Raw genomic sequence first — 21,146 nt, 5'->3', positions numbered from 1 at the left:
AGGGGAAAAAACCGAAATCATGCACAATTCTATTTATAATAACAACTACAAATGTACAAATTTATAATAAAAACAACAAAATGTAAGCTTTTATATTATATGTCACTGTAGGGGACTTGTGTTTATAATAAAATAATCCTGTATTCGTATTTTGATCTTTATATTAAAAAACACACTGCTTAAAACACAGCTTTAAAAGATTTTGGATAATGAATTAAACAGAAAGATTCTGATCGTTGGAGAAGCAGTCACGTGGTTATTTACGTAACGCATCTGAATTGTCCTCTTCGCTGCGCCGTAGCTGGGAAAATGGCCGAGAAGAAAATAGCAGGTAGGTTTGTTTTCTTTGTTCTATATATTTAAGCAGAAAAACTTACAGCACTTACGGCCTTTTTTATTTTGGGCTAAAGATGCTAACCGAGTGAGTTAAAGATGCTAACCGAGTGAGTTAAAGGTGCTAACCGAGTTGGCTAAAGGTGCTAACCGAGTTGGCTAAAGATGCTAACCGAGTTGGCTAAAGATGCTAACCGAGTTGGCTAAAGATGCTAACCGAGTTGGCTAAAGATGCTAACCGAGTTGGCTAAAGATGCTAACCGAGCTGGCTAAAGATGCTAACCGGGCTGGCTAAAGATGCTAACCGGGCTGGCTAAAGATGCTAACCGAGTTGGCTAAAGATGCTAACCGAGCTGGCTAAAGATGCTAACCGGGCTGGCTAAAGATGCTAACCGAGTTGGCTAAAGATGCTAACCGAGTTGGCTAAAGATGCTAACCGAGTTGGCTAAAGATGCTAACCGAGTTGGCTAAAGATGCTAACCGAGTTGGCTAAAGATGCTAACCGAGTTGGCTAAAGATGCTAACCGGGCTGGCTAAAGATGCTAACCGGGCTGGCTAAAGATGCTAACCGGGCTGGCTAAAGATGCTAACCGGGCTGGCTAAAGATGCTAACCGGGCTGGCTAAAGATGCCTGCCGAGTTGGCTAAAGATGCCTGCCGAGTTGGCTAAAGATGCCTGCCGAGTTGGCTAAAGATGCCTGCCGAGTTGGCTAAAGATGCCTGCCGAGTTGGCTAAAGATGCTAGCCGAGTTGGCTAAAGATGCTAGCCGAGTTGGCTAAAGATGCTAGCCGAGTTGGCTAAAGATGCTAGCCGAGTTGGCTAAAGATGCTAGCCGAGTTGGCTAAAGATGCTAGCCGAGTTGGCTAAAGATGCTAGCCGAGTTGGCTAAAGATGCTAGCCGAGTTGGCTGAAGTCAGTCAGATTGATTAGCCAGTATTAGCTAATTAGCATATGAATTAGCTAACTATTTGGAAAAAAGTATGTGTGTGTGTATATCTGTGTATGTAGACATATTATATACAGGTTTTAATGATATATTCGTCATTTTAATCAGTGTTTGTGTTCCTTCAGTGCGCTCTCAGGACCAGAGCCAACGGCGCGTGCTGGATGTAGCGACACGTCACCGGAGGCTCACGAGGCAGCTCGAGGCGCTCGAGAAGGACAACTTCCAGGACGACCCACAGACGAACCTTCCACCGCCAGTGAAGCGCCTGCCGCATTTCGACGAGAATGATGAACCTGGTACAGATGCGTTCACACCGTTCTGTTTCCTAATACGACACGTTTAAAGACACGTTTCCAGCACGTGCTAACGTTTAGTTCTGAGTTTGATGCCATTTCACATATGAACTGAGTTAAATCTACCAAACAGGTTACTGTGGACTAGTGCTGTCCTTCGTCAGGTGTGTAAGCGGTGTTTCTGAGGTTGTAGCAGAACTAGAAACTATTACAAATCCTCTTTATAGTATAGATCACAGTACAGTGTCTTCAAATCAAACATCCCCTTACATATAGATGAGCTTTGTGCCTCCTCGCTTCATTTTGTCATGAACACCATTCATGAAGCACACAGCAGTCATTGATGTATTGTGCATCTTTGTCCATGTGTCACATCACTGGAAAGAAGAAATACTTGATTCTGATAGAAGGAATATCCTCGGAAAACAATCGTACAATTTCTTCTTGGGTTTTTTTTTTTCAGAATGTGAGAAGTCAAACCAAGAAGCTTTTGTCATTTCAACCATATATATGTAGGTGTTGCAGTACACAGTGAAATGAGACAACGTTTCTCCAGGATTGTGGTGCTACATAGAACAAAGACAGAGCTAAGGACTTAGTAATGCCTCCTTTCTACCAGAAAGGACCGGGTGCTGGTTCGAAGTTGGTTCCACTGGCGATCCTTCTAAGAACCGGTTTGCCTTTGTATGGGCTAGAGAGCATCACAGAGCCAAGTGTTACGTCACTGTATACACCGTTATACAGCAACGTAAGCGCAGCAGGCAGCAAACACAACATCAACAATGGCGGATGTTGCTTTACTGTTAATGCTCATGGCATTGCGAACCTAAATTGACATCCAAACGCGGCAAATCCCGGTTTAAAATGATTTAAAAAATGGTGCTAACGACGTTCTCTTTTGTCTTGTTGGTCACAGTAGCCCCGCTCCCAGCCCCTGACGCAAACGGTTCTTAAGTCTAGACCAGCAATGTTTTGGTGCTACATAAGAACCACTTTTCCTGGTTCAGAGCCGGTGCTTTTGGATTTTAAATTAGGCTCTGGCTCTGAACCAGCACTCAAACTGCCTTGGTGGAAAAGGGGCACAAGTAGATACATAAAGTGCAACTGTGCAACCTGGTGCAAACAGTGCAGGACAAAACAAACAAGACAGACAAGACAGTGCAGGACAAAAAATTACAAGACAATACACAAAAGACAATAAACAGAAACAGCACCAGTGTAAATACTGTATGTTCAACAATACTGCATGTGCAGAAATACTGGAATGAACACATTATTATAGCAGCAGTTACATGAGATATTGTAAAGTATGGTCAGACGACTGAAATGTGAGACAGTATGTGCAAAGAGCAAAAAGTGTGCAAAAACAGCATGTAAACAGATTGATGGATGTATATTGGAAGTGTGTGTATTTGGTGTAGGTCTGTGCAGTTCATACAGTTGATGTGTGTGTGTGTATGTTGTGCTTAGTACAGTACAGTTCAGTTATTAAGGAGTCTGATGGCTTGTGGAAAGAAACTGTTACACAGTCTGGTCTTGAGGGCCGAGTGCTTCGGCACCTTTTTTCCAGACGGCAGGAGGGTGAAGAGTGTTTGTGAGGGGTGTGTGGGGTCATCCACAATGCATAGCTGATTATAACACTTACAGGAAGGGCAATAAACAACCGTAGCATCTGTCTTTTTGTGGCAATTCACAACAAATCCAAAAAAAACAGAGAAAATCTTGAGATTATTCTTAATTTGAATGGATTATTTGACTTGTGTCTGATTGTCACACTAAAAATGACATTCTACTACGTATATGCTGATGCAGTACTCTAAGTAACTCATTTCCTGTCCGGTGTTGGCATCTGTTCACTTATCAGTTCTCATAGATGTGTTACTTCTGTTCTTCAACTTGACACGTGTTTGTTTGTGTTGTAACTCTTAAGGGAAACGGAGGAAGAAGACCAGAGGCGATCATTTCAAGCAACGTTTCCGGAAAAACTTCCAGGCCCTGCTTGAGGAAGAGGTGAGGCTTTGCACACAAACTCTATCCTAATCCTCATGTGCGGCAATCCACCATTTTTATTACGTTATTTGTTTACTTCTATAGTGAAACAGGAGAAAGTTACTCTAAAGGTTTAATTTCGACAGTTTAATCGCCGACATTTTCGTTTGGTTGCTTTACAACTAAATGCCACAAAAGAAGTGATTGAGGCATGAAAGAAAGCATGTATGGGTAGAAGGGAATAAAGGGAAAGGGAGAACATATGAGCTGCAGGGGAAGAATTGTTTTGTTTAAAATATAAACCTTTTAAAATTTTTCTCTCTCTCTGTATCCAGGACTTGAGTGTGAGCGAGGGTCCGAACTACCTGACGGCGTGTGCCGAGCCGTCATCTTTTCCTCAGCGACACTTCTGTGCCGTGTGCGGTTTCCCTTCCAACTACACGTGCGTGTCCTGCGGAGCTCGCTACTGCTGCGTACGCTGCTTAGCCACACATCACGAGACCAGGTAACACACAGCGTTCTTTATGATGCATTGAAGTGATCAGAAATATTAGATCTTGCAGTGTTGGATCTATACTGTTTGTGCACGACTTTCTATTTATAAATAAACGTGTTAAAGATTGGACATAACTTGTGCTTAAAACTAAAATATGGCTGTTTTGAGATGATCGAACCATCTGGATTTCCAGACTGCACCATGACATTCATTGTTTGTTTGTTTGTTTGTTGTTAAAATCAGGTGTCTGAAGTGGACCGTGTGATCGGACATATTCAATGGTTTAAATCCACTTCACCCTGGGATGAATAAGAATTAAATCTGTTTGGACGCCAGTGCTGGTAGACAGGATGTATGCAGTACGTCCTAAAGAGAGACCCGGATTCCTCAGTGCCGTTTGGGATGTACTACTTCGCACAATGGCATGATGACAGTAGCAAGAACGCTTGCAAAAAAAACTGAAACAATCATCTCGAATGCTAACGTTGGAATCCCTCATGCTTTAGAAAAGCCATGTAGCTGGACTGCAGCTTTACAGGATCAGAGTTACGCTCTCAAAAACCTCCATAACATTTATTGTACTGTTTTTTTTTTTTTTATGCTTCAGTTCTCATGCTGTCAATTTCCATTTAAAAGCAACAACTTCATCACACCATTAAAATCCTGAGGGAAATGTTTCATACACAATCTAATGATAGACATACAGGTATGTAATCATTAGGCTAGCTGCAGGCCCGTTAGAGTAAACTTTTGTTTTAGGCTTTGTCTTGTTACTTTATTGTCGCTGAAATAACACGAATGTAAATAAATATTGGAGAAGGATGCTTGTTTGTATTCATATAATGTTACACCTTTTTACAGGTAACACACAGGCGCTGACTTACACTGACCAAACCTGCAGACAAGAAAATCTGAGCAAGCTAAATAAAATTTTTTTTAAAATGTGGAATTCTACCACAAAATATGAGAGCTGTATTTTTTTTCCCTAATTATTTATTTATTTATTTTAAGCCTATTCACTTTTTTATTATTGTTCATTTCTGCTTAAGTGCAACACTGAGGTTTATACACTCATAAGTTAATATATATAAGTTTATAAGCGACTCAAAGGGTAATGTTTTTAAGGTCAGTTATTTCTTTATTTTGTGCAAGTTACATGTGAGCATAATTGAACATAAACATAAAAAAGGCAACACATTACTACACATCGTAGTAATATTTATATTTAATCGAGAGCAACAACTACAAAGCTATAAAGTAGATAAAAGCAGCGAATGTCATTTAAAAATAATAATAAAGTATTTTACAGGATTAAAATTCAACTTTGTGTGTGTGTGTGATGTTTAGATGATGCATAGCTGGTGTGTGTCAGCCAGACCGCAGCTGCTTTTGTGCGCGTGGAAGAGTTCGGACAGAGATTCCATGTAAAGCGTGTGATAGTGGTCCACCTGCTGTTCGGACGGATTGTATACGTGTGGCACAGAGATGGGGCTTCCAACTGAGACAGAGAGGACAAGAGAGATAATTAAGCTTTAATATCATGCATCACAGGCAGCTATGCTTATTAAAACACGTCCTGTATGTCCAACATGTACCGGAGACTGCAAGTGCAAAGCAGCCTTTAAACTCTAAAACCTGTGCTTTTTATACAGAGATTGAGATTTATTGAAGACTTGGATGTCTCTAGGGTTTATACACAGTGTAGTTATCCTAAGTAAATTAACCTTATTGGAGATATAATCCACAATGTTAACAGGAAAACTAATTCAGCACATCCATGCAGTGCTTTAAACCAGGCAACAGGAGAATATTAATACTGTAAGGTGGAAGAGATCAACATTCCTACTAAAGGTACAAATTGTGTTGGACTCACCCACGGTAGTGACGGGTCTCCTGTAAGGCAGGAACAGCCAGCGTCCCCCGGTGACGAGACACGGCGCAAATCCCATCACCTGCTTAAACAGAGCCTGAAGCCTGCGGCCTACGCTGCCCTCGGATAGCAGAACCTGGGGAAAGAGCTCGTTCTCCCCGAACGAGTACACTGGAACGAGGTCAGCCCTGAGAAGACGACCAGGATCACATGTAAAAGCATTCACATACTACTGCTAATAACCTGCAAGGAATAAAATGTGGAAATATGATAGTAAAGCAGTCAGAAATGGAGCTCTGAGTACTTACTGTATGCGTTATTATTATTATTATTTTTTGGGGGGCAACAATTATAGATATAAATGGCATCCACACGAAGGTTCCACAACATTAAACAGATTTAAAAAATCTGATCTTACTGTAGATAATAAAACCCTAAAGTAAGTTCCTAGCTGGGATATAACAGGGATATTCTGACACATCATTTAATAATAGCACCTGAACTAACAATTTGGTATTAGGTTGTGGTGACAGTTTTATTTCGTAATGCTATACGATTTGTGACGTAGACAAGACGACTAATTAACTTTAACGCAAACTTGTTACGAGATTTGACCGTTATGAGAGTTATGAGTAATCACTGTAATGCATCCCGTTCTCCATGATCAGTATTTTAAAATCTGGCCTTCATAAAGTGACTCGTGTATTTTATAATAATAATAATAATAATAATAATAATAATAATAACAATAATAATAATAACCTTTATTTTCTATAGCGCCTTTAAAAGTACATCTCAAAGCGCTTTACAAAAGCAAATAAAACAAAAATACACACATAATATAAAGATTAAAATTAAAGTAACAAAAATAGACTATAAAATAAGCACTATGTAAAATTACATTCAGTCAATTAAAAGCTACCCTAAAAAAATGAGTTTTAAGCTGAGATTTAAAAATGCCAAGAGATTTTGCTTGCTTTATCTCAGGTTGTAAAGAATTCCAAAATTTTGGAGCTAGTGAAGAGAAAGCCCGATCACCGAGGGCTTTTGTAAACGAGTTAAAGGAACAGTTAAAAGACCAGTTTCAGAAGAACGAGGGTCGCAAAATGGACTATAAGGAATTAAAAGCTCAGTCAGATATTGAGGAGCCAACCCATGTAAGGCCCATGTCATTTTCTCTCCTCACCCGTTTTCCAGAGCGAGACGCACAAAGCCTTTCCTCTGCTTCATGACCACGGTGTTCACTCCAGGAGAAGAAGCTAGTGATTCTTCAGCTCCACCGACTATGATGACCACAGCGTTGCCTACACCGGATTGACTCAGCATGTACTTCAGACTGTCTTTACTGACCGGCAATATTCCTGAGAGACAGAGAGAGATTTGTTAATCTTAGAGGAATTTGATTTTGATTCGATTTCTTTAATCTACTTTAGTGTGAACCACTTACGCCATTAATGAAATCTGTGTTTAATGAAAAATAAAGAGACTGCACACGGGGAGTGAGTGTAGTAAAATTGTAATAAAGCGTAATCACATTTCCTGCACGTGTTTTGCAGAAACACCAGCGTTTGGGGTTTATACTCATACTTTATACTTTTTGTTTAAATGCCAGAACAATTGCGTTAAAGACACAGCACTAGAGCAAAAAATATGATGGTATCAAGTGTGTATGAGATAAACAGTGGGTACATATTGGGCATGCAGTGCGCTCCACATTCCCTTTCACGTCCTTATACAAAGTCTTATTAAATGTACATGTATGCTGTATGACCGCTATAATTAACTCAAATTCCCTTATCATGGTATCCCATCATACCCATAGTGTGAATACTAGCATGCACACATGCACTGACCAGCAAACATGAGGTAATCTCTGAAGAGAGGTATGCGGAAGAGGCCAGCCAGCATGGCCAGTGAGGTACGTATTCCAGGGAACGCCTGCGCAAACCCGCCATGTTCTGTGATGAAGGAGGAGACGGCGCCTATGCTCATGATGCCATGCGGGTGGCAACCTATAACATAGTTCCTACTTGGACTCAGATCTGCGGTCTTCACCAGCTGAAAGGGCAAAGGATATTATTTTTATACTAAACTATATAATATACAACCATCATCACCACCATAACAGCCCCTACAATGGCTCTAAAATGGGTTGGGGGGCAGAAGTCAGGAAGAGTAGTGGAAATGGAGGCAGGTCTAGATTACCTTTATTGGGAAGTAGTCTTTAAAATGTTTCCACAACCTCCAGCTTCTCACAAACCTAGTTCTTCTTCCACCTGGTAAAAACACAAAGATGCTATCAGTGTGAGGAACTTGGAAGCAGTTCTTAGTCTTAGATGATGACATCTAAACAAAATAAACAGTAGAAATAAGCACGCTGAAAGAATACGACCGTTACAAGTGTCCGAATAAAAGATTATTTGACCATATTATATAAAAAAAATCTAATAATTAATTGTATTAATTAATGATTAATTAATGAATACAATGTGTTATTATTTATTTATTTAATTAATTAATTGGTTGTATTATTTAATGTGATTCTGCAATCCAGACTATCACAGCTTCCAACACTTTCTAAATACACTTTGTATTGTTTAACCATCTCAGTTAGAGAATGGCTTGAACATCTGGCATTTGAACATCTGGGGGAAAAAAAAAGAAACTTAAATAAATTTTTTATTCAGAAGGCTGAGATTTGATTTTCACACAAAATGTATAGTTATAGGGGTCACGGTGGCTTAGTGGTTAGCACGTTCGCCTCACACCTCCAGGGTTGGGGGTTCGATTCCCACCTCCACCTTGTGTGTGTGGAGTTTGCATGTTCTCCCCGTGCCTCGGGGGTTTCCTCCGGGTACTTCGGTTTCCTCCCCCCGTCCAAAGACATGCATGGTAGGTTGATTGGCATCTCTGGAAAATTGTCCCTAGTGTGTGTGTGCCCTGCGATGGGTTGGCACTCCGTCCAGGGTGTATCCTGCCTTGATGCCCAATGACGCCTGAGATAGGCACAGGCTCCCCGTGACCCGAGGTAGTTCGGATAAGCGGTAGAAGATGAATGAATGAATGAATGAATAGTTATGAAGTTATGTTTAATATCAAGGAAAGCAGAAATGTGAAAATGGCCTGACTCATAAATAAAGGTGTGTGTAAAAGGGTGATACAGTAAGACAGTCAATGTTTGTATATTCAAAAAAGGAAGTGATTGTGTTTGTGTAAAACCTCTCTCAGGTGTGTTCCAGTCAAAAAACTGCCAGGTAAAATACAGAGTGGGAATCGGCCACAGCGGTGTAAACATCAGATAAAGCATCAACACCATACATGAGATACCTAAACAAAAATAGTGTCTTCAATTATTAGCATAAACGCTTGGAATGCAGTATTACACAGGTACGAGTACTGTATCTCACCCATGAACAAGAAGGACAGCACCAGCTGTAACACACTGATATCCTCAAGAAACAGTTTCCATTTTGATTTCTGCCTGTTCTCCATCTCATCAACTGACGCAACTGAGAGACAAAGAGACAGTTAACGTAAAGAAATCCAAACCCGCTAAACATAGTCATGTGTCAGAACTGATGAAGCTCCACAGATGAGTTGTAAAAGATCCAGTTTCCTGTTTCATAAGTGGCCGTGACGAAACTGGGCTTTAGCCAAAACGTAGCTGATTAACCAACTTCTCTTTGGTCTCTGAAGTTTCCCTTTTGACTCTCTCGTGTAGTACGATAAACTGCTATCTATAACAATAGGCTAAAATCTGTAGAATTAATAGACATTATTAAATCATTTTTCTCAGCAAATCACTCCATGCATCCATGAGACTGTCGATTGTTCGTCTTGTTTACATTTAGCAACATGCCTCAAGCAGAGAAAAGTGATTTTTGGAAAAATTTAGTAAAGAAATTGAATGAAATAAACATTTATTTTGTTATCCCATTAAACATTTTACATACAAACAGTATCACTAATAACTTTGATTATCACAATACTAAGACGGGAGGTTTTTGTTTTCTCACCTGAACTGTTCCTAATTTATTCTGATCTGTACACGTGGACGTCATTATAAAGTACGACCGATTCATCAGACCGACCTCTGCCCGATTGTGTTATCATATCTGCCAGCGTGATCGACCTTCTCACCTTGTGTAACGCATTCGGAGTATGATATTTGGTAATATATTTAGATAGCAAGTCGTTGCACACTGCACTCACTTTTATGTGAGTGCAGTGTGCAACAGTGTGTTTGACACTGTTGACACATTTATATGAATTCTCCTTAGTTAGAAAACACAGATAGAAAGAGACACAAAAGAAATAGGAACCAGGATGTGATAGAGGATAAGTGAGGCAGTAAAGGTGAAAGGGTGAAAAAGACAGAAGGACACTGAAACAGATAAAGTAAAGGTAAGGGGCAATAAGAAGAAGTGCCCTGAGAGAGAGAGAGAGAGAGAGAGAGAGAGAGAGAGAGAGAGAGAGAGAGAGAGACAAAGGTATAATATAGTATATTTTTATGTTATATTTATAATATATTTTAAATATATCTATATATCTATCTATATACATATTATATATATACACACACTATATTATACATTGTATATTTTTATGTTATATTTATAATATATTTTATATATATATATATATATTTTATATATATACACACTATATTATACATAGTATATTTTTATATTTTATATTTAGAATATAGTATATTTTAGGTTACAGGTTACAATGCAATATATGTTAATGACTAAATATAATATTTTATAATTATAGTATATTGTATATGTTATATTTATAATATAGTATATTATATATACCTGTTCCATTCATGTCTCTCCGGTTGGCTGAAATCACTGCGCTTCACTCGTTCAGCTGATTGCGCGCTCCCGTCCCCCGTCCCCGCGCGCGCGCGCGCGCCTCCGCACTTTGATCCACGTGCAGCAAATAAGAAAAGTTCTGACCGCAAACTGCCACAACTTCCGTACACACCGGAACCGGAGGTGCTACAACGAGGACTGAACTCATCTCTTGAGACGCCGATTAGTAAACATACTGCTAGAGCCTGAAGGAAGCGCTCGTCCACGAAATAAAAGGTAAAAGGAAGTAGAGCGCGAGCGCGCGCAGGTCATGGGCGTGGCTAAGAGCGTTTCAGAAAGTGATTTGTTGCACGTGTACGTAGGTGACGTGACATGATAAAAACGTACACAAATCGAACACGCAGGTGAGAAAAAAGAGCAGAATGTCGCAGAACAGGATAAACAAAACAGAACAGGAATAAACAAACAACACACACTAGGAACCAAACTGGACACAGAACTGACTGTAAACACGCACACAATAATAAAATAAAATAAAACCTAACAACAAATAGCAAGAAAAAGTGAGAAAAAGGAAGAAAACAGACAAAAAGAATGAAAACGTGAAACAGGATAGAATAAAAGCCACCGTAAAAAAAACATAGAAACAAGAGAACAATTTAAATAGCTAGACAGATAGACAGATAGATAGATAGATACATACATACATACATACATACATACATACATACATAAATACACAGACAGACAGAGAGATAGATAGATAGATAGATAGATAGATAGATAGATAGATAGATAGATAGATAGATAGATAGACCGACAGACAGATGATAGATAGATACACAGACCGACAGACAGATGATAGATAGATAGATAGATAGACAGACAGACAGACAGACAGATAGATAGATAGACAGACAGACAGACAGATAGATAGATAGATAGATAGATAGATAGATAGATAGATAGATAGATAGATAGATAGAAGAACAGAATGGAATAAGTGGAACCGAAAAACCGAACAAATAATAAAAAATAATATAAACAGAATATAACTGAACCAAGGAAAAAACACATAAGATGGAGTTAGGATGGTATCATCAGCAGGGGGAGCCAGATTTCCTCTGGTCATCACTAACAATCAGTCTCTATAAAATAGGATGAAATAAAATGATTATACTTATTAAATTATACTTTATATATAATGAATATAAATGAATATCTAGGAGTAGGGATATTGAATATATTAGTTATTCTGGTAATTAGTATAACTCTAGCTGTAGGTATTATTACTTAAACTTAAAAAAACATATCTCTCTCTCTCTCTCTCTCTCTCTCTCTCTCTCTCTCTCTCTCTCTCTCTCTCTCTCCCTATCTCTCTCTGAATGCACATTATGTGGCCTAATAGTCTACTAAAAGCTTTCTTACAGCCTATTAAATATGGCTCCTACAGCCTTTTAAATATGGGCTAGGATATAATAATTACTGTAGTATGCACTGTATATATAACGTTTTATATTTTCCTTTCAGTGCAATGGGTAACATTAAAATAACGACACAACGACATTAACACAGGATAATTTGAAGAAAAAAAGAAAAAAACAATACATTGGCATTGGCATTGCATTGAAAACATTATTACCAAGAAATAACAATAATAGTTGTGCATGTTTCTAGTGTCTGACCTCATTATTAATGTATTTATTGTATTAGTGTATTCTGTTTATTTAGAACTCTGTATGTTTGCTTAATTTCAAGCTCAGTGTAATGACCAAATATTCAAACACAAAGGACTTATAAACTGTAATATTTTGTCTTGATTAATTAATACCATGCATCAAAGAACATTTCAATTACAAATACAATGGCTTAAGAATTGCCCTTAATGAATCACATACATTATAAAATGATGCATCACAAGATTTCCACATCCGATTATGGGAGTAATATATGATCACATGTGGGGGAAAAAATCAAATGTCTGTAAAACAAAATGCTTTAATGCAAAAAGAATGTGAAAAATCATATTGTGTAACAAAAATACATGAGAATAAACAAGAATTGTACAAATCACATGTAAAAAAAACAAACAAGAATTACATGTAAACACCACATATGAAATAGTTTTATTTTAAACCTTACATGTAAAACAAATCACCTGTTTAACAACATAATCGTCAAAATCATACGTAACTATGTAAAAACCGCACGAGAACATACATGAATTGTGTAAAGATCACATTTGTAAACAAATATTTATGTAAAATCACAAGTGAAAAGAAATAAATTGTGTATAAACACAATCACATGTGATTACAAATCATGTGAAAATATACAAGCTGTGTAAAAAATGGAAGTATCATCTAAAGATTACGTGTAAGAAAACTTAAACATATATGAAAATAAAGACATTTCTTGTGAATGTGATGTGTTTAATAATTCTGTATGTAAATTATACATGTCAATCATGTCCTTATTAACATGTGAAGGGATAAATTGTACTTAAAGACTTAAATTAACCGGTTTTAAAATGATTAACTAATTTCAGCACCAATGATCCCACAAAACATATTTGTAAAACATTGAATTAGGATCATATCATAATCAATTAAAAATACTTTGGGGTAAAACAGAAATGTTAAGACAATTTAACAAAGTAATTTAATTGTAAAAAAAAAAAAAAAAGAAAAAAAAAAGAAAAATAATTTCACAAACATGTGACAAGTGTGTGTTATTGTATCCTAAGGTGTAAGAGCTAATCATGCTTGATCGTGCAAATGTAAACGCTGTAATAACAGGAATTAGGAGGTGAGGATATATGACTTTCTGATTTATATCCATCTTCAGCCTGATCTGGATTAGACCGAAGGCAGTGTGTGAGGCAGAAATAGATTATTAGTCCATCAGCAATCATTATACTGGCATGTTTTGTTGGAGAACAGAGAACCAGGAGGGAGCCCACACAGACACGTAGAGGAGAGAAATTCCACATGGACGGTAACCAGAGCTCAGGATTGACTCAGGGACTCCAGAGCTGTGATGCAGCAAAGCTACCTGCTGCGTCACAACACTAAATAAATAAATAAATAATCTGAATTTCGGTACTGACCCTGATGTGTCTTAACACACCCACATTTGGGAATAAATGTTCTGTTCTGCGCTGTGCAGGTTGCACCTGATGATTCCATGTAGACACATAGATATGTTATTAGATGACACATATCCAAATCAACATGATCAGATTCATGAACAAATGATTTCTAACCTCTAATTACACCAAATGTTTTCAATTTACACAAATTAGTGCTTGGTGCTTATTAGTGCTTAGACGCACTAATAAGGAACGGAGTTCAGTAAAGGTGCTGCGTGTGTGTGTGTGTGTCCCTGACGAGAAAATAAAAATAGACTGTCTGACATCGCGGGGTGTCTAGACATGTCCTCCGTTCCGAGTGTGTATAAGACAGAGAGAAAGACACAGAGAGAGAGAGAGAGAGAGAGAGAGAGTCCGTTTGATATCGCGGGGTGTCCAGACACGCTCTGTGTGTGTGTGTGTGTGTGTGTGAGAGAGAGAGAGCGTGAGCGTTTGCGCGCGTGCGTGCGTGCGGGCGCGTCATCAGGGGTTGGGGTTTCGGCGGGCGCTGTTTTCTCGCTCGCAGTGCTGACCGGCTGATCGCGGAGGAAACCTGTCACATCGGAGCCACGAGTCAGTCAACGGACGCACGGAGACCGGGGAGGATGGAGGAGATGAGGGCGGGCGCGTGCACGAGGTGAGAGCAAACAACAGCGATGTACCTGTTTAGCATGGCGGAGCAGATGAAATGTTCTTCGGTGTAAAAAAAAAAAAAAAGAATTATTATTATTAGAGAAATAAAAAAAAACCAAGTGCGTGTGACGGGAACGAGTCTTCTTCTCCTCCTCTGTGAGCTCCTTATGGAAAAACTGCGACATTAAAATCCATGTTTTTAAAAATTCGCTGGTTTGTCGCTTCTTCTTCATCTTCTTCATCTTCTTCTTCACTCACCGTTGTGAAAATCTGCGCACGGAAACGCCGGTACGTCACGAGACCACCATATATTCAAAGCATATATTTAACACTCTGATGTTTTTCTGTCGGGGTTTTTTCTCATGCTGTTTTTGTTTTACGCAGTGAAGTGAACGGGACCGTTGTTTACAAACCGCCACCGACGCACAGACACCGAGACGTCTCATGGCTTATTATTATCATCATTATTATTATTATTATTATTATTATTATTATTATTATTATTATTATTATTACTACTATTATTATTTTTCTCGTTCTTTAAAACGCGATACCGGTGTCGGTGCCGGTGTGCGCATCCCTCTGTGGATTTGTTGTGAATTTTGGCCTCTGTGTTAATGTGTGTGTGTGTGTGTGTGTGTGTGTGTGTGTGTGTGTGTGTGCGTGCGTTTTATTTCCGCGCATCATTTCATTAGTGGGTATTTTATTTTCATGGGGGAGTGAAATATAGCCACGGGACGTTTTTACGGTCGCGATGCTCGTTGTGGAGAAATTCCAGCGGCTTTGATATCGATTTGTGGACGAATATACGGTTACAAACATCCGTGCGCACGCGTGCGTGCGTGTGCATGTGTTGGGGAGTTGTTGGGGTAGAAATATTACACTTACACTATTTTTTTGTTCTCATTTAGCCATAATTGTGTTCGTGGCTCACGTGGATGCGCGTAAACACCATACGCTGTTTCTGTCGTGACGCCCCGTGTGTTCTTTTTCCTTGCTGGAAAAGAAAGTCAGCTGTTTATTCGTGCGGATATTCAGCCTGAACACCCGACAGCGGTCGGTAGCCGTAGCAGAGTAAACACATCGACCCTCACCGGTATTGCGTCTGTGCCGGTTTTGCGCGCGCGTAAACGTGTTATCAGACTCGGTGCGCCAGATAAAACCGTCCAATAGACGTTTCAGTTTTATTTCGCTTTTGAACTTGTCTACTATACAGAAATTGAATGGGCGTTACGTCGGCGTTCCGCCATGTTCTGCTCGCGCACCGTCTCGCCAGCGAGAAACGCGCGTTTCAGGATTCAGGGTTGCCAGATTGGTGACACCGTTCAAACCCTCCAAAAATTAATAACCTTGCTCATTACTGAGAATGCTCACACAGGACAAATAGCCTAGAAGTATATAATCAACATATTAAGAAACCAGTAATCAATTCAATTCAACCATAATGTTTCTAACATTGGCACCAATATGTTGATATGTTGATATATAAACAGGGTATTAACCTATACATTTCCTTTTCAGTTACATATCTTTTATATCTTTACTGTGTATCTTTTAACTAGAAAGGTGCAGAATGGTTAGCTTTAACACTTGTACTTGGTAACTACACGTACGCATACGCATGATGGACACGTGCTATCCTGTAGTTGTTTGGCGTGTTGTTGGTGCACGTTCTCAGTGATTTACGCAGCATGTCTACATTTTGTGACACCAAAGTAAAATGTGGAGTCAGTGTTGACACTGTGACCTCAACTTAGTAGAAAACTAACATTATGTATTGGAAATGTTGTGTAAACGTATCAATACTATAGACCGGTATTGAATGCTAACGATAACCCCATTATTGATAGCATTTAATACCGGTCTATAGTATATATTATACTATTACAATTTGTATTGTAAATTTTAAAAACCTCCTCGAACTGACTGACAGGTCTGTTTCGGTACAAGCCTTCTGGATTTTCTAGGTCACTAAAATACTTTTGAATGTACAGTGAAAGTTTTTGATTATAGAAGTAGATGACAACAATGTTCGTTAGTCAAATCACTAAACACTTTGACTGAAGGACATAGATGTTTTCTTGGTGGACGCCAGATTTAATCCCCCAGATGTACATTACATATGAGAGTATGTGAACAATGCTGTTTGCACAGCAGCTGCTTGCATGCACATACACATGGTGAAAGTAAAGTATTTGCACCCTTTCAAAGTTAATTGAAGTTCTCACAGTAGGCCTTAGGATCCAATTCTCTAACACACTTTCACTTGTAGCCGGTTGTTTTGGGAGAAAAAGAGAAGATGTAAAATAGCACAAAAGTGTTTACTAACTGTGTACAACTGATTAGATAAATGCACAACATGCCCTTATTCCTTGAAGTTGCTTACATACATGTCTAGTTGAGGATAATTGTGTGTTACTTTTAAGATCTCAAGATATCTCAAGGTTTAACACAATACACCACAAAATAATAGTTTTGTAGAGTTTATTACAGGGATTCTTTCAGATCTAATATTGTTTGGGGTTTTTTATTGCCACATTCTCAAGCTTTCTCAGCTAAAAAATGTGTATTACTATGAGTTCAAAATTCCCAATCTGGCAACCGGAGACTCGTTTAATATGCATTAAATGTCGAATATCTTTATACCTCAAGTAGTAGGTTTGCGTCATGGCAGTGCGGTAGTAGCGTAGACATGCGGTTTGGAGGGTTACCATGACGACCGGTGAGCACCGATGATGACGTGCTGTTTTGACGCGTTCCAGCCGGTAGTCGATAAATCATGATGATGATAAAGGATAAATGATGCATGAGATATGATGCAGTATTGACGCATTTAGACAGACAGATTTGTTGTTTATATTAATTACATAGACGAATGCATAATGCATTGGACTGGATTTATATTATATTGGATTTTGGCCTTATCCTTATCTTATCTCGAATTGATTATGACATCCAAATCATATCACAGTGGATTATGTGGAAGTGTGTGTGTGTGTGTGTGTGTGTGTGCAAGTATATGGAGCACTGGGTTGTGCAGAAACGCTTTGATCGTCCACTTGTTCGCTGCATGTATCACAGAGTAGCCATTGATTTTTGGAGGCACACTCACGCTAAATTCTGCAGTACTCTCATCTTAATCATTCATCATTCTCTCTCTCTCTCTCTCTCTCTCTCTCTCTCTCTCTCTCTCTCTCTCTCTCTCTCTCTCTCTCTCTCTCTTTCTCTCTCTCTCTCTCTCTCTATCTCTCTCTCTTCCTCTCTCATACAAGAGGTTCATTCACAACGAACACGGACCTGCAGTGCCTTCCGTGTGGCTCATTTGAAAGAGGAAGAACGGCAGAAAGAGGAGACTGGGGTGGGTAATAAAGAGAAACTCTGATTTGAGGGATTTCGGCTGAAGGTGTGCAAACAGGATGAGAGTGGAGGCTCAATATTTGGAAGGTGAAGCAGCTGGTGCCAATCAGTGAGAGTGATGAAGTAAATGAGACAGAAAAAAAAGAAATATGAGCGAGAAATAGAGAGAGAGAGAGTGAGAGCGAGAGAGAGAGAGAGAATGCAGCAAGAAAATATATACCCTACGTTCACACTAGCTAAGTGACATTGTTTGTAGTTTGTAGCTTGCAGACATGACAAATGGTCACAACTACTGTATACAGAGCTTCTAAAGTTAACTGTGCATCTTTCTATTTTCTGTACTGTTTCTTATCCTCATGGGGAACCCTGAGACTACTCCAGGCACAAGGTGGTGGACACCCTGGATGTGGTTCAAACCCATTGCAGGGAACAATTGCACGCAGTTTAGACATGCAAGTAACTACACAAAACCTACAAAGCATGGGGAGAACATGCAGACTTCATGCACACAGGGTGGAGGTGGGAATCAAAGCTCCCAACCATCAAGGTACAAGCCAAGAAGGTAGTTTATTTCTTACTAGCTTCGATGGCATAACTGAGGGAAGGAACATCACATGCGCTGTCACTGAAGTCTCAGCTCCATGTCATGAAACATAGAAATTAGTCACGTGTCACTTTGTTGCTTGCTAGTGTGAATGTACAATACAAAATAAAAGTCATGCATTCTCATTAATAGTTAGCAAACCCAGAGAGGGATTTCAGCATCACTGTCTATTTTAAACTTCATCCTCTAACCTCAAACGTGATCTGTGTTCTTACATAGCATTCAAGTTTCTCATACTTTCATAAGAACATTTATGCTTTTACATGCTATGGCGACTCAAGTGTTGCAGTATTACTTCTTGTCATTCCCACAAAGCATGCTGTAATTAAAATCGGAGAAAAAGAAAGAGAGAGATGGGGGGGGGGGGGGTTGATTCTGATTAGACTTTGACAAAAAGCTCATCTTTAAAGGCTCGCCTTTCCAGTCTGCCTTTTCACTGCGGATTTCTCTGGAAACCCAAATTAAATTATTGAATTTTGTCGTGTATGCATGTTTTTTTTTCTCGTCCATACACCAAAAGAGAAAAGAAAATAAGGCTGAAAGGGAGAGATGGAGAGTGATTAGTGAAACAAGACAGAAGGAGAGATAAAATAGGAAGAGAGAAAGAGATAGAAGTGTCTTCCTGCCCGCAAAGGTAGCATACAGTAGTATTCAATATACTAAGCGTACATTTACATGGACAGACCCCAGATTAAGTTTTAATCCAATATTCTTTTATCAAAATGTAAATAGTTTCTCATTTGTATATCAGTAAACGTGCTAGAATTGCTGGGCTTAGCTTGTTGCTTGCTGCTAACTGCTTCCAATACTCTTGAACAACTTTTAAATGTGTTGTACAATTAACTGATCTGAATCCAGTGACTGTATCTTGCTAGGAAAAAACATAGAATAGCAAGCATATCGGCTGCGTAGCATTTGTGAATAAGCGTGAGCGGAGAACCATATAACAGTATGTAATCAATGTAATATTGCTAGTTAAGGGGGAAGAAGAATTTAGAGAGAAATTAGAAAGAAATTCTGCTAGTTAGTCAGTCAGTAAGTGAATGAAACATAGTACATAGCTAGCTAAAATTAGCCAAGCTAAGTGTTGGGCAATGTAGCTAAAAAACAGGTAAAAATAGTCATATGAATTCTTTGTAACCTAGTGTTAAAGTCAAGCAAAACACACCATTTAGCTAGTAGCTAGTTAGAAGTCCAGTTAATGTTAACAACATTATCAATCTGTCATGATAATACTCAGTGTACTAAACTTTCTAATTTCGTATCAGTAACCTGTTAGACTTAGTTAAATAATAAAAAGTGCACGATTCTGGTATATAGTTAGCAAGGACTTTCACGTTAACACGTGATCGCAGAGTTGAAATTGTAAAGCATGTTTTTTGAGGCTAGGTTTGTATTATGCCAAAGACAGCAATCATGAATGTTTCAAAAAGAGCTGGAAACAAATATAAAGATAGCGAGCAAGAGAAAAAGACATTAAATATTAAATCTGTTGGTATATTCAGAATCATGTCTGATGTGCTAAAAGTACAGCAAAGTGCTGTCGGCTTTGTGTTGTGGTTGTGCTTCCGCTGGGATAAAACACCTCTGTGTAGTGTATCATCTTTCCTCAGTGACACAAAAAGGCATGCTATTGTGGATGTACAGCAGGTTGCTAAGTTAATGCACAGCCTGAGGAACGCGTGACATATTATATCCCTGAAACACGACAATTGTCTAGCATGTTCCCATAAAACTGTTTTATGGTGCAACATTGCATTAAATAATTGTAATTTATAACAATGGTGTGATGATATTTATCTTTTTAATCTAAAAACACAGCTAGACATTTTTTGAGTTAGCATTTATAGATAAATTGCTGTGGTATAAGAGAAATAAAACAATAGGGGGCATGCTATAATAGGAAATGTATCCTATTGTGCCATGGATTGATTGATTGACACCTCGCTGTCATTGATTGATTTCTCATCACAGCACATCCTGAAGTGTTTTATTCCTTACACATTAGCAAGCTGTCAAAAATCGTCCCAAAATTCAGAGCTTCATGAGCAACACTGTTCTGAACCGAACATACTGTGGTACGCTGTATAATTTATTAGCTTCAGAGATCTGAGTCTTGCTACGCTATAAGGCCAAAAGTATGTGGACACCTGTCCCTTACAAATATAATCTAAACTATTGCCCTAAAGTTGGAAAAACACATTTGTATAGTACAGTATACACATGTTGTTCCTGACATGACACGACAATGCCCCTGTGCACAAAGCAAGCTTCATGAAGACATGGTGAGGAGGTTAAGGTTGCAGTAGAATAACTCGAGTGTCCTGCACAGAACCCTGATTCACCTGACATTGGTGTCATGCTCTTTTAGCCAAATGAACACAAATCCCAAATTATTAGAGTTTATTATAACAGCAAAAGAGGATTAGATCAGGAATGGGATGTTTCACAAACACATATTAGTGTTATGGTGAAGTGTCCACAAATATTTGATCTTTTTGTCTGTAGTGATCCCATCGGATCCCATTCCTACAGCTACAAACTCCACATGATCAGCCCTTCTAGCTATAAGGTTGACTTGCTATCATTCTGGCAGAAGAATGATAGCATAGCAAGCATATCGGCTGCGTAGCATTTGTGAATAAGCGTGAGCGGAGGCACATATAACAGTATGT

At 38.8% G+C, this 21,146-nt stretch overlaps 3 protein-coding genes across 4 annotated transcripts in view; 2 read left to right on the top strand and 1 right to left on the bottom strand.

Moving 5' to 3' along the window:
• Positions 1-201: 201 nt before the first annotated feature.
• Positions 202-5,006, top strand: znhit1 (zinc finger, HIT-type containing 1). The gene is made up of 5 exons (XM_060863496.1): positions 202-331; positions 1,405-1,575; positions 3,503-3,582; positions 3,897-4,066; positions 4,301-5,006. Exons 1-5 carry the CDS (start codon positions 310-312, stop codon positions 4,320-4,322), a joined length of 465 nt encoding a protein of 154 aa, XP_060719479.1. The 5' UTR covers positions 202-309; the 3' UTR covers positions 4,323-5,006.
• Positions 5,007-5,179: 173 nt separating this feature from the next.
• Positions 5,180-10,997, bottom strand: mogat3b (monoacylglycerol O-acyltransferase 3b). The gene is made up of 8 exons (XM_060863469.1): positions 10,748-10,997; positions 9,335-9,436; positions 9,147-9,254; positions 8,133-8,203; positions 7,781-7,985; positions 7,114-7,288; positions 5,931-6,115; positions 5,180-5,555 (listed from the first exon to the last, which is right to left on the bottom strand). Exons 1-8 carry the CDS (start codon positions 10,758-10,760, stop codon positions 5,401-5,403), a joined length of 1,014 nt encoding a protein of 337 aa, XP_060719452.1. The 5' UTR covers positions 10,761-10,997; the 3' UTR covers positions 5,180-5,400.
• Positions 10,998-14,398: 3,401 nt separating this feature from the next.
• Positions 14,399-21,146, top strand: part of LOC132841160 (neuronal tyrosine-phosphorylated phosphoinositide-3-kinase adapter 1) — a 37,119-nt gene continuing 30,371 nt past the window's right edge. The window contains exon 1 of one of the 2 annotated variants that reach the window (XM_060863386.1): positions 14,399-14,514. The gene's annotated coding sequence lies outside the window, so the exon portion shown is untranslated. Of the gene's footprint in view, positions 14,515-14,682; positions 14,799-21,146 lie in introns of those variants that run through there. The other variant, XM_060863387.1, reaches the window with a different exon arrangement.

This window comes from Tachysurus vachellii, chromosome 26 (genome assembly GCF_030014155.1).
Source record: "Tachysurus vachellii isolate PV-2020 chromosome 26, HZAU_Pvac_v1, whole genome shotgun sequence".
NCBI classification, from domain to species: domain Eukaryota; kingdom Metazoa; phylum Chordata; class Actinopteri; order Siluriformes; family Bagridae; genus Tachysurus; species Tachysurus vachellii.
Note: the sequence above shows the minus strand (reverse complement) of the source record. Positions and strands in the feature narration are given on the sequence as shown.